The sequence below is a fragment of the Euprymna scolopes genome, chromosome 12 (genome assembly GCF_053919585.1).
Source record: "Euprymna scolopes isolate OS-2025 chromosome 12, ASM5391958v1, whole genome shotgun sequence".
In the NCBI taxonomy this organism is placed as follows: domain Eukaryota; kingdom Metazoa; phylum Mollusca; class Cephalopoda; order Sepiida; family Sepiolidae; genus Euprymna; species Euprymna scolopes.
Window position 1 is genome coordinate 144,354,981 of NC_136493.1, and position 14,557 is coordinate 144,369,537.

At 33.5% G+C, this 14,557-nt stretch overlaps 1 protein-coding gene across 3 annotated transcripts in view; it reads right to left on the reverse strand.

Moving 5' to 3' along the window:
- Nucleotides 1-14,557, reverse strand: part of LOC145291522 (tubulin monoglutamylase TTLL4-like) — a 73,463-nt gene that overhangs the window by 26,080 nt on the left and 32,826 nt on the right. For all 3 annotated transcript variants that reach the window (XM_080137509.1, XM_080137508.1, XM_080137510.1), the window contains exons 3-4: nucleotides 3,635-4,762; nucleotides 1,016-1,104 (exon numbers count right to left, since the gene is read on the reverse strand). In XM_080137509.1, the coding sequence (XP_079993635.1) occupies nucleotides 1,016-1,104; nucleotides 3,635-4,704 (1,159 nt within the window). In that variant the 5' untranslated portion in view covers nucleotides 4,705-4,762. The remainder of the gene's footprint in view (nucleotides 1-1,015; nucleotides 1,105-3,634; nucleotides 4,763-14,557) is intronic.

Sequence of the window (14,557 nt, forward strand, 5' to 3'; positions counted from 1 at the left end):
AGCAATTCTGGTTTCTGATTGATTGGTAACAGAACATGAATTAATTCGATTCGTAAGTTCTTAGCAGCATCGTTTATAAATAGAATCTCCCGACTGTGCAGGATCATACCCCATTATAGTGCAAAAATATTGTAACAACGGACGTACTGCATACCATCATTGCCTAGTCTATTGAACTTGCTTTCATCACTAAAAATCACTTTCAACCAATATGAAGAGTCATGATCTTCATTGCATCTGACGAAGTCCAGATGGCGCTTTCTATTCTTTACAGAAATCTTTGGCTTGCATCCTGCAATACAGCCTTGCAAATGAAATTCCATTAATCTGTTCTTAACTGTAGAAAGAGAGCACTTTTTAACAAGATTGCACTGTTGTTGGATTTAGGGAGCTGTTTCAAATCTGTTTCTGAGGCTGCAGAGCTTGATAGCATTGTCTTCCCTGTAAAAAGTAACTTTAAGGATGACAAGATTTAGGGGTATCACAAACACTGCCGGTGTTTTGGTGCTTTTGCACAGTCATTCTTATACGGTTTTCTCATCACATTTCAATCTCGATTGAATAAATCAGAAACGTGGAGATAATTGTGCTCCTGATGATTACTAAGAGAAAGTCGTGGCATATCGACTAAATGTTACATTGTATAACCTGGAACAACGACAACAATTATGATTAGAGATGCTTTATTGCCTAAAAGGTGGATATTTTAAGCTGGTTTTAAGCTCATTTGTTGCTGCGAAATTTCTTTTTGCCTTCTCAATTTGAAGTTATTTTTTTAAATTGATGTGAACACTAAAATACTTCAATAAAAAGTCAAATATGAACAGGTAAAATTATAAAGGAATAAAAGGTGAATCAAACAAGGTATAGATAGTTTAAACAGTTACATTCAATTTAGCTTAAATTTGCAGTTTTTGAAAAAATGACAAGTGCAGATTTTATTTTTGCCGCATCTGAAGTAAAAAAAAAAAAAAAAAAGTCATGTATGTGTGGTAAAATTCAGCAGATGGCATACCTTCATAATCTGAATCGGTTTCTTCGGTTAAACAATCATCAGTTTCACCCTCAGAATTGATAGCAACATGCCCATCACCATGAGAACGGCTAGAACAAAATTAAAGGAATATAAAAATTATACATAAAACTAAAAATTATATTTCATTTGAAAAATAAATGTATGCGCGATATTTTGAATATGAAAAAATGTATAGCTGAAATAAAAATGTAATTCAAAGGATATTCTACCTAAATTTATTCAGACTTTAATATAATCGAATATATAATCGAATATTAGAAGATATTTTATGTTGTATACGTTATCACTTTTGACACACAGAAAAAATCATTTGATCAAAGATGCCGATTCAGAAGTGTGGTTGGGGATTGCGCAACCCTTGTCTCACAATTACATGTGCAGCTTTCCCTACAAGGAGTATCCTTTGTCTTTCGAGACTGAACAGAAGCATCAAAAAGCATCGATTAATTCATGGCCCTTAAATTATCGACTTAGACTTTGTCAATATTTAAGCTAATAAATCCTTGTTCTACAAGGATCATAAAAAAATATGAACAAACACCATTTTCATATCTATGTAAACTTCCATTTTAAACATCCAAAATATCTGTGAAGTTATGCTTTTGAACTCATTAGTTTGACTATTTCGCTCTCACAGTTAATTAAAAATCTAAAAATAATTTTTGTTAAAAATGTTTCTCTAAAACTCCTAAAACTGGCTCTCTTTAAAATCCTCCCCAAATTGGGAATAAAAAAAAAAAAAAAAAAAAAATGTTCGGTTTACTTTGCAAGAGTCATCTTCAATGCATTCTTCTTTCAGATTAACAAGTGTATCTTGTAAACTTTTAAACTCTTTAATTTACTAAAATAATTTTTTTTAAAACCGAAAATACCGTAAAGATTTGTGTACAACAAGTGTGAGGTAATGAAGACGTCTGAGAACAAAGATGTGGAGAAAGTATATTTGGATGAAGTTGTTCAGAAGTTTCATCATCAGTGATGATTTGCGCACAGATGAACCAGTGCTGGTCTGATGACACAAATTAGGATGGATGGGGCAAGTTCAGAGAACTGCTTTCATTAACCAGCAGAGCGATACCACTGTTAATCGAGGAAAGAGTCTATCAGGCAAATGTATGAAGTGAAACCTGGCCAGTGAGGATTGAGAACAAGCACTGCACGGAGAGAAATAATGATATGACGAATGCGGAATATGATATGATGAATGTGGAAGTCTTAAAAATGGTCTTAGATATGATAACCTCAGAGAAAGATTAGATCTGAGCAATATAGGAAGATGTGTGCAGACTTTGCTGGTATGGTTATATTGAAAGAATGGAGGATAGCAAATGTGCAACAGATAACAATCAGTCGACAAGGAAAGGCAAAAAACACAAAGCACACGAGTAAATAATGTAGATAGACTTGAGAAAAAGGGATAAATAAAGGGCTGGCCAGAGTTACATACAAATTACTTGTGTATAATTTTCATTCCTAAACAAAAAAGTTGCTTTTAAATCTCCATTTGCATTGGACGCAAAACAAGTAAAAATCTTCCACTATATAATAAGAATCAACATGTATCTATTTGTATAAAACCAGACACATGTTAACTTTGTCATGCAAAAAGAGTAAACATGCAATTTTTTGATGTTCCTGAATTTTTGAGATGAGGATTGGTTATTCGTATTATTTGGATTCATTGGACTACTGTTCTCATCTTGAGCGTCATTTTCACAACGTTTCGGTTGATGTAAACTCTGATCTTCAGGTGTATCTTGTCAAACTCAGGAATTTTTCTATTGAACTTGGGAATTTGCTACTCCCATGAAGTAAAAGAGTTCTGTTTGAAATTCCACCCAAATTCCTGAGTTCGACAAGAAGCACCTGAAGAAAGTTGGAGGTTACATCGACCAAAACATTGTGAAAAAGAACTGTGTGTGTGAGAGAGAGTTTCCTATGGACTCCAAAAGGACTGGGCTGATTTTTTTTTTTAAATTTCACACAAATGTACTTTATGTGCCTGGCAGTTTTCTTAGATAGATTTTCTATCAAAGAGATTCTGATAAGTATTGAAAAAATCCGATGAAAGAAGGGACAGGCAATTTTGACCAAAGTTAACACCTTATACAGCCTAACATCACAAGTGCATTTAAGATTTTATTATTGCACAAGCAGAAAGGCCAGGCATATAAAAACAGGAGGTTCCTTGATATGACAAGGGTGCATTTGAAATGAATATTTCTTCTTAGAGCACAATGATCTATAATACTTGACTTTTGCATTTTTAACTTTTATTCAAGCCAATATATAAAAATATTTTCATGAAATCAACAGTAAGTTCTCTACAGTGCAATGTAAACTACAATGTATTGTAGGTTAAGTTACTGCGGATCGATATGTAAAGCTTCCTCCTGGTGCACCGATTGATTTGATTGAAAAAAAGTTATTTCAGATTTCAATGATAAAAAAATATGGGAGGGTGAAACATTTGTTCATCCTCATTCAATCCCGGGCGACGTTGGGTCTCAAATAAAGCATATTTTTTAAAGTAATTTTTGGTGGAAGTTTTTACAATAGTATTAGAAAACAAAACAGTAAATAAAGAAACTAACAAACCTTTTGAAAGTGTTTTCAGGCAAGTGACTAATCGCAGAAGACATCTCTGCTGAAGCTGAATTAATTTCCTGGTTAGGGCTAACCTGCGAGGTGTCTTCCCAAACTGATTTGATTTTAGCATTTGCAGGACTCAAAACAGCAGCCACCGCTAGTTTTCCGTCGGAAAAACAATCGTCAGTTTTGTTTCCAATCTTATAATACATCGTCTGGCTCGGATTATCCAACAGCTCAGATTCTTCCAGCTTGGGAACATCTGCTGGCGAATTCAGCACTTCACGGTTTGAAAGCATTACTTCATCATAAGGCAGAGCCGGTGTGTAATTCAAATTCCGAACATAAACAGGCTTATCGGAAGGTTTCGCCTGGCAACAGCCGGGCTTAGGAATGGCAGATACATGTTTACTCACGGAGGAAAAAGGAACACGAGTTGGTGCGGTCAATAAAAATGCAGTTTTGGGCGGAAACTGGCAGTTAGTGCTCTGACTTTCCTTCAGGGGACTGTTACAGATCGGCTTTAACGACGAACTGCTATCCGACACCATGGAATGTTTGCTTGGATTTTCGGCGTTCTGTAAGGCATCATCAGGTTTTAAAAGATTCTGTGGTTTGAGGAAGAAGTTGAGATTCATCGGGAAATTACCTTGACAGCCATAGTTGTCATTCTTATTATAAGCTGTGATAGAAGAGGACGCCATTTTTCTCTCGGAAAACTTTTGTACCAATTCCTTCGCACTCAGTGGACGGGAATAAGGATCGGAAGACTTTTCTTTCAAAGATGAAGGTGCAGTCAATTTAGAATAACTACATTCAGACGAGCCTAAATATCTCGGCTGCTGATGGCTATAAAAATATTTTGAAAGTTGGGATGGGGAGGAAGACCGTGAGAGCTTTTTTGAGAAGACGCCATCTTTTACAGTTTGAAAATCTAATCGTTGAAAATACGAAATCTGCCGAATGGAATTTGAATTTTCTGCAAATGGGTAATGCAGCGATGTTTGTGAAAAACGCAATGGTAATTGCTTCTTCAGCGATGCTTCCGATGTACTTTTCCCTAATTCCAAATCGCACATTGCTGTTGCTCTGGAATATTAACTGTTTTCACGTTGCTTTGCTTTGAGTCATCGTCGGCTACAAAGAAACAAAAAGAAAAAAAAAAAAAAAAAGAATTGTTAAAGCTTTGTATTTTAATATATTTTCAGTAAAATTTCAACAAAAAATGTTTAGTTATCTAGACAAAAACTTTACTTCTGCAAATAAGGGAACAAAATTTAAGTGCTTATATAATACAAGATAAAAATGCATTCCAAATAAAAACTTTTTCATATACTTACATATCATGTAAAATTAAATATCCAAATTAGGAAATGCTATCAAGTAGAAGTTTAATCAAAAATAAGATAAGTTTTCATATTTTGCCGATCCAATGTTCATTATTACTTAGTTAACCTTTTATGACCCGAATTCTGATGTAGATCGTTAAAAAAAAAAAAAAAAAAAAAAAAATAATTTAATTCTAGTTAGTTTAAAAGGGTAATGATACTATAAAATTACCTTCAAACTAGAAAAATTATGAAGTTCAATAGTTAACCAACCACTAAAAATTTTTGCATTTAATAAACTTATCTTGATTATTATCTATAGTGTTTGAAAAAGTGTTTATGACAACAAACGAAATCCTCCACTCTGAGACGGATGGCGGCATACTGAATGTAAGCAATGGACAGTTACTGAACTAATACGTACAAGGCATGTTTGAATCAATTCCCATTTTATTTATGCCGTTATATTCATTTATTTATAACTGAACAAATTAGTACAATCAGATCATAAAGACAGACTTTTATCTCTATATCTACAGGATTTTCGATCTTACCAATGGTGGATCAACAAAATATGAAAACTGATTTTATTTTTAATTAAACTTCTATTAAATACTTTTTTCTTAATTTTTGGTGAGGATACTTACTTTTGCCCGATATACAAATATAACAATGAATTTTTACTCGAAATGTGATTTTCATCTCTGCCCTATAATCAAAAGTTTTCTAATCAAATCATGTAAACCATAGTTCAATTTAACTAATATTATAAAGTTATCATCTTGTCAGATTTTTCAAGTACTTTTTAAGCAGACAAATCTAACTTTACTCTGAACTAGTCAATTTTCTAGTGTTATTGTTACACTGTGCCACTGGCAATAAAACAGTCAATACAATTTGATAATTTACTTAATCTGACCAAGCGACTGCCAATATCAGAGCTTTACATTGAGTGAAACAGTCGCATTTGTGAGTGATTTTCTTTCATCAACAATTTTCCAATGGTTATTACTGTGTGAAAAAAAAAAAAAAATCTTTTCAACCTTTTTTTTTTAAAATAAAATTAGCAGTCAAATTATTGAAACAATAAAAAGGTATATAAAAAAATAAATATTGTTCTAACGGAGGTTGTTAAAAAAAAAAAAAAAATCTGAAGAAATTTGAATGTCTATATCTCCAGGTCTCAATATAAAATTTGTTGCATATTTAGAACTAGCTTGAGTGCCCGGCGTTGCCCAGGTGTGTTGAACAAAAAAAAAAAAAAAAGGTGGTAGTAGGCAGGCATGCTCAAACCCGTACCGCAAAGGAGGAAAAGAATGTGGAAAAAAAAAAAAAAAAAAAAAAAAAAAAAAAAAAAAAAAAAAAAAGCAAAATGTGATGTCTTTGCTTTGCTCCCCCCCCCAATCGCCAAACCGAAAGTAATATAGGTTTAAATAAAGGCTAGGCTAGACAATCGAAAAGAGAGAATGACTTGAAAATATTGGCGAAAAAAGTGACCTGTCCCTGTAGAAAAGTGCCCAGTTGAGGGTAATAGAATTAATGTTTTTGGCCAATTTTTCGATATTGTCTGAAGGATAGAGCTTCAAAATGATACCGATTTCATGAAAATTCATCGCCTTTGTCGAAAGTTTTAGGCAGACATACAAACATACGTATATACATTTAAACAGACAAGTGAGATTTGTATTATAGATATAGATTACACTTAAAAATTAAAAAATAGAGAAAAATCTTTGATGTACATACTTGTCACAGAACAGAAGATGTCATATTCCAAAAATCACACAAATTTGGCTAGCGATTCTATTTGGCTCGTAAACAAAAATATTGACTTACACATTCATGTCGTGAAAGTTTCATCTCTGTTGCAGATATTGAGAGTGTGAGACTAAGAAAGCAACCCCCGTCATGGATATGCACCAGAAGCAGAGCTGCATCATTGAATTACTCTATGCAGAAAAAAAAATTAACCAATCAATATTCACTGGAGTCTGTTGAACGTTTACAGAGCTGATTCAGTTAATGTCAACATAGTTAAGAGATGAGTTTGTCGATTTCAGAATAAATATTTAGTTGTCAAAGATTAACTAAAGATAAAATCAGCGAAGGAGATAAATCCTAAATAGGATAACATAATAGTTATCGACATTAAATTAAAAAATATGCAAACAAAAATAAAATGACTTCACTGAATTTTGGGAAACATCAACTAAGTATATCTAGTGTGTATGTAATATATATATCATTCAAACATGGTAGTGTTTGAATATATGGTTAAGTGGCAGTTTTAGTCATTGCGAACAGCTTTAAAGCTTCACCTCTCACTTATTTTTTGACCAAATTTCAAACAATTATTAGTTTATAGATCAACTTCTCAGCTATATTGTGAAAAAAAAAAAAAAAAAATTCAAATTTTGTGTAGTAAAACAAAAGTTATGAATTTCCTGGTGTTCAAAATCGTAAAAATATGTAAGGAGGTCAGCGACGTTTTTTATGACTGGTTTCCATAGCAACCATGTCGCTTCAGCAATTATTGTTGCTACTAATTCACTGCTGTCATGGAAAGAAGTAACAAGTGAAACAGAATGAAAGCATGAAAGGTTGATAATTGGGGGATTTTATTGAAAGCAGACGAGTGCCGTACTTTATTACATGTGTTTATGGGGGCAAAAAAATAAGACTGAAATTAAACAAAGAACAAGTAAATCTATTGGAAGACTGGAAAAATCATGGATTACAATAGAAAAATGTGAGCATGAAAAGTAATATGGTTAAGCTTAAATATGGAAAAGTAAAAGGACTAGTTATTAAAACTGGAAAAGAAAAGGACAAGATATTCTAGTAAAAGTATAAATTAATAACTTAAAATATTGCAGCATTAAGAATTTTTTTTTTAATTCAATTATACAATCAATTCTTAATGCTTCTCTATTTGTAGGGTGGGATTTTGCTGCTTGCCGAGTTTGTTGGGGGTATTTACGTCGAAGGGGTACAAGGACTGGTTGTTTAGAGTATTCACCATTAAAACACTTATAGAACAGGCAGAGGAATGCAACAGAGGTTGAAGCTTTCATGACAGTCTAGGCCCAACTCTCTTCCTGATCTACATCAATGACCTCCCTAAACACATACTTAATCATTCGTTGACATCTATGCTGATGACACAACCATCTACGGCAACACATCAAAGGCTGTAAATGACAAAGTTCTCTCTGATTCTCTCTCCTCTGATCTCGAGCGCGTGGTTCAGTGGGGGAAGATGTGGCTGGTTACCTTTAATGCATCCAAAACCAAACTCCTATCCTTACATCATCAACGCTCTGATCCCCACCTGGCATCAATTGTGATGGATGGCTCTTGTCTGGGTGAGGCCCCGTGTTTTGACAAGCTTCTGGGTTTGACCTTTACTCCTGATCTGAAATGGAACACATACATCAAGTCTGTTGCCAAGGTCGCTGGAAAGATGGTGGGATCCTTCTACCGCTCCAGAAGATATCTCACTACTGATGCAATTCTCTATCTATATAAAAACCAAGTACGTCCAAGGATGGAATACTGTTGCCATATCTAGGCAGGAGCTGCTAAAAACAGCCTATCCTGCTTTGACAGAGTACAAAATAGACTTCGTGGCTTAGTGGGGGATGCCCTTTTCTCTACCCTGCAACCTCTCTCCCACAGAAGAGACGTTGCGAGCCTATCCCTGTTTTATCGTTATTTCCATGGCAGGTGCTCGTCTTAACTCCAATCTCTGGTCCCCCCTCGCCAATCTTTCACGAAAAACACCCGTCTAGCCGAATCCACTGTCAAAAATTTCCCCCACTCTTTATCTGTGCCTAGATCAAAACGTGGATTTTATGAACAAAGCTTCTTTCTTAGAACTGCACGCCTGTGGAACTTTGTTCCGTCTGCCTGCTTCCCACCAGACTACTACAACTTGGATGTGTTCAAGTCCAATGTTAACAAATTCCTAATGAACCGCCCCCTTAAGTAAACACTTCATCAAATCTCCACACTAACGTAATGTACTTGCAATAACCCTTATCCCTGAGTGGCTTCCGGGCCTTGATAAGTGGTGATCACTGTGTAAAAAAAAAAAAAACATATCAGGTTTCTTATCATTATCTATCATTTCCTTATATATATATATTTATACACATACACTAGAAAGGTGCCCGGCATTGCCTGGTCATAAAACATACTTAAAAATGACACTAATTCATGCAGATTTTGTATTTATTATTATGGAGCAAATCGTATCAATTATTATATTGCATCTAATATATAGTTGCGATTTCAAAAGTTTATAAGAAAACAAAAAGAAAAAAAAAAAAAAAAAAAAATGACTGGTGCCATGAGCTAGGATTGAAACAAACACACAATCTTCCAGCTTTATTTGTTACCATCGATACTATGTCCTTGCGCAAAGAAAATAATGTTGTAAAATATAAATGTATATTTGCACATATATACAAGAGCACGTGAAATCGACTTATACCTACCAAGTACCAATTTTGACTCTTTAGCAGCTATTTTTACCATCTAAAGATCAAATTTCCATCACAGGTCCAAATCCCTTATATCACGTTTCAAGTCTGTACACCAAAAATTAGTAGGAATTTGGTAGAGATCATTTCTCAAACAGACAAGGTCACAACGTTCCAAAAGTAATGCCTCATTTTTTATTATGCCAAAATAGATCAAAGGGGACTGCAAACTGCATTGTTATGATGACTGAACTTACGTATTCATGACCGGAAAGTTTCATCATTCTGTTGCAGATATTGATAGTTTGAGACTAAGAAAGCAAACTCCTGTCATGAGCATGTAGCAGAAGCAGATAGGTCATTGAATTCCTCTATGGAGAAAAAATTGAAGCCATCAATATTCACCAGCGCCTGTTGAATGTTTATGAAGCTGATGCAGTTGATATCAGCACTGTTAGGAGATGGGTTTGTTGATTTCAGAGTGGTTACAAATATGAATGACAAAACTAGTTCAGAACTTTTATGACCATGGCATCAAAAGAGGCTGGCAAAAGTGCACTGAGAATGGTGGTGACTATGTAGAAAAATTCTGGAGCACAAAAGATCACTTGTTTTAATGATACTACTCTTGTCTTTGTGATTCAACATTTTAATTTTTTAGTTAATAATAAAAGGCCTTACTTTTGGAATGACCTCTGTATATAATACTGATAATAATTAAACAAAAAGATTCAAGATTAAAAAAATAGATATTTTCCAATTCTATCATTATAATCAGGATTGCATAGTTGGAATGTATAAGGTCTGACGTTGACTCCTAGAATTCCTATTTTAAAGTCTCAATATTCAGATGGTTGATTCTTTGGAAATTAAAAGATGAATCGGATTCCTTTCAAAATCAGAATTCAGAAATAACCTTGCAAAAAGCGCAAATCAATAAATACCCCCCCCCCCCAAGAAATTTTTTTTTTTTTTTAATCGTTATGTAGGTACCCATGACAGAAAGAAAATTACTTACACTAAAAATTACCTAAATTGATAAATTTTCATAAATAAAATAATTTTTTTATGATTCATGGGCATTCAAAAATGTTATGATGTACAAGGTTGATTTTTAAACTATTTTTGAAGAGCAATTTTAAAGGGGAGTTAATTAGTGATGAATTGGAGTTTCTCTAATGCCTCCTGCGAAATGGTTTTCTAAAATCTTGTAATAGCTTAAACTTGGAATTATCTCCCTTGTCCTTTAAACTATTCAAAATGGTATTGAGAGATTGGTCATTATTTAGCCATAAAATTTGATTTTCTTTTAAATCTATCTGATCAATTCATAAGATATTTTTTCTATCATGGGTAAGTACACAAGATTTTTGTTCATTTTTTTTTTTTTTATGGGGGTGAGGAGGTTATAGATTTTCATTCATTGAAGAAACCAGCTGAAGCACCAGAGAGTAAATGCCATCACAAAACGGTCAAGACAGTAGACTTCAATGGCACTTGATTTTCTCAAGTCTGAGAAGAGTCAACCAGTTGCTGTTAAAACATAGCCAAAAAGGTTAAACTATGAAATCATTTACTTATAAAAAAAAAAAAAAAAAGTATTAATATTGTCATATTTTAGTCGATTTAAGATCATACCTTGTTTTCTAGGAAGTCACTATGCATGCATATGTTACATAGATATTGTCTGACTATGGATAATTTCATTATTGTTATAGGAAGCTATCCAACATGCTTCTCAGACGTTATGTTATGATCCACAGGGTTACTTGTAACAAAGTATGTTACACGTCACCCTCTGGATCATAGCATTCTACATAGACATTCCTAGTTGAGCAAATAAACATTTGATCAGCCAGGCTTAAACTAGTATAGCTATTAAATCTAGTAGCTTCACTCAGAATCAGCGGAATATGCATGGAAATGAGTTTTATTTGTGAACTAGCAAGCCGCCCTGCATTGCCCGGTCATAAAATATGCATAAATATTTTATTTTAATTAATGCAGAAATACTATAGGTATTAAACCTAACATTAAATTTCTTGACAAAAAAAGAAAAAAAGTAAAGAAAAAACTAAAACACGTGCATGCGAGTATTGTTTATTTTTCTAAATAGTCCACTTCTAGATAAAAGAAAATACTCGAGCTAGGATTGAAATCAAAACCTAAAACAATGAGTCAAGTACAATAACCATTACATCAGCTTGACACGATCTTTTAAATAGTATTTTCAAACCAACTCATACTTAACATAAAGAAGCTGACATGTTTCAGGACTGCGCATACGCAGTCGTGAAACAGTTGAACATAAAAATCCAGTGGCCTACCACATACAAATTTTTCAATTTGGACCCCTTAGTAGCTCTTTTTTCCAGATGAAAACCAATTAAAAAAAAGTTTTCCACGTGTCTGAATACCTTATATACTAAATTTCAAGTCAGATCAAAAATTTGTTGAGTATATAGATGGAGAAGTGTCCTCACAGACATTCTCAATTTTATAGATAAGTCACTTTATGGAAAAAGCAGGATTATCAATAGTTCTGAATGAGAGATATGGCTATAACAGTTGTAAATATTAGCAGTCTCAACCAATCACCATTATAGTAAGACATTAACAAATTAAGATAATTTGTGAAATCCAATTTCTCATGGCCCAATAAAATGAAAGTTCAATAAAGTTTCAGCATCAGAAAAGTATGTGGGAAAAATAAAATCTAAAGAACATAGAAGTAATTAGATATATAAACCGTGGTATTAAACCCCCGCCCCCACCCAATAATCAGGAATTTCTGAAGTTAGCATTTTTTATTTTGTTGCCATATGCTTATGCTTTCTAAGTTTTTTTTTTTTTTTTTTTTTTTTTTTTACACACACAGGCATCACATTATCAAGGCCAAGAGGCCACTCAAGGATAAGGGTTAAAGAGTGTACAGTAGAAATTGGACAATATAGTAATCATTAGTAATGAAAATTCGGTAAATTTGATAACTTATATGGAACGGCTCATCAAGAACTTATTTATGTTAGACTTGAACACAACCATATTGTAGTCAGCCGGAAAGCAGGAAAACGGAAGACAATTCCACAGGCGAGCAGTTCTAAGAAAGAAGCTTTGTTCATGGAATCTACGTTTAGGTTTAGGCACAGATGGGGGGAATTATTGATAGTGTTTTCAGCTAGACAAGTGTTTCTTGTGAAAGTTTGGCGAGGGGTAGGTAGATACCTCCTACTGTGACAAGATCAAAAAGTGGAGATTGGAAAGCCAGTGCACAAGAGGTGGTAAACACTTCATGTGCACTCACTTTTTTCTTTATGACAGTTAAAAAAAAAAAAAAAAAGAAAAAAAAAAGCATTATTAAAAAAAACTTGTGCCATACCCAAGCCACTTTTTAATGGATGAAGTCATAAAAGATTTCTTCCCATTTGTGACATCATCCATTGTGTACAGAGACAAACAAACAAACAAGCAAGCAACAATGTTGTAATAGTATATATAAAAGGTGTAAAATTGTATTAAAAAAAAAACATTTGGCTATACATTTGCAGACAGGTTTCAGTCAAAGTTATAAATAAACCTCTTCACACTGAAACATTCTCGAAGGTTATGAAAAATACAAAAAGACATTCCAAAAGTAAAGTCTATTTTTTAATATTCTGCCCAAATGCTTCAGAGGGGATGCAAATTGCATTGTTATGACTTGACTTACACATTCATGTCGTGAAAGTTTCATCTCTGTTGCAGATATTGAGAGTGTGAGACTAAGAAAGCAACCCCCGTCATGGATATGCACCAGAAGCAGAGCTGCATCATTGAATTACTCTATGCAGAAAAAAAAATTAACCAATCAATATTCACTGGAGTCTGTTGAACGTTTACAGAGCTGATTCAGTTAATGTCAGCATAGTTAAGAGATGAGTTTGTCGATTTCAGAATGGCGATAGATGCAAGCGACAAAGTGTGCTCAGAGCTTTTAAGACTTTGGCATCTAAAGAAGCTGGCAAAAGTGTATTGAGAATGATGATAACTATGTAGAAAAATAAATTCTGGAGAACAAAAGTCACTCTCGTATTAATGATACAACTCATTTTTATAGCTCTCCAACATAATTTCAGAGTAAAAAAAAAAAAAAAAAAAAAAAAACTGCAGAAAACATTACAAATGCGTTAATTTTCTACATTTAAATTTCAGCCTTTTCTTTCAAAGATTTCAAATACATACATTTTTGTTATTTAAAATCTGAAGATAGAGAAACTCCAATTATTAAATTAGTTTTCAAAATGGGACACATAAAAAAAAAAAAAAAAAAAAAAAAAAAAAAAAAAAAAAAGCCACAAACCCTACACTCAAGAGGCATCTTGCCCAAAACACTTACATATGAAGTCATGGATAGATTTTTTACTGCAAATAAAATATATCAATTACTTTTTGGGTTTTACCTATGCACACATTTAATCTCTAAAAATATGGGGCCTAAGCAAAATTTTATACAGTATATATTAAAAAGTAGCAACAAAATACAGTACAGTATATAATACACATGTATATAATCAAATAACATTATAAACAACACTAAGGCGAGGCAAATACCGTAACTAGAGCCTGGAAAAACATTGTATTCCACATCATAACCTTAAAAAAAAAAAAAAAAAAAAAAAAAAAAAAAAAAAATTGTATCTGGGGTTTCTACTGTACAAGAGAGAAGACCCTAAGATGGTATATTCCTTTTGCTACGTAAGATATGCGACAATTTTGAGTTCTCCCAATTCCAACATTTGGTAGAATTTGATTTACGAGGACGGCTTAAAGTGGTTTACATTAGATTTGAAAGCTAAAATGTATTCAACCGGGAAACATGCCAGCAGAAGAGGGTTCCAAAAGCTGGCAGTTCTAGGAAAGAAGCTTTGTTCATGGAATCTGCGTTTACATTTAGAGCATGCTCAAAGAAGTAAGGTATATATCAGCACTTGCAGAGACTTGAGATTGAACAGCAAAAAGAAAGCTGGGTACCCTCAAAAGACATGGAGGGTAACCAAACAAAAAAGGACGTGGAGGGTAACCAAACAAAAAAGGACGTGGAGGGTAACCAAACAAAAAAGGACGTGGAGGGTAACCAAACA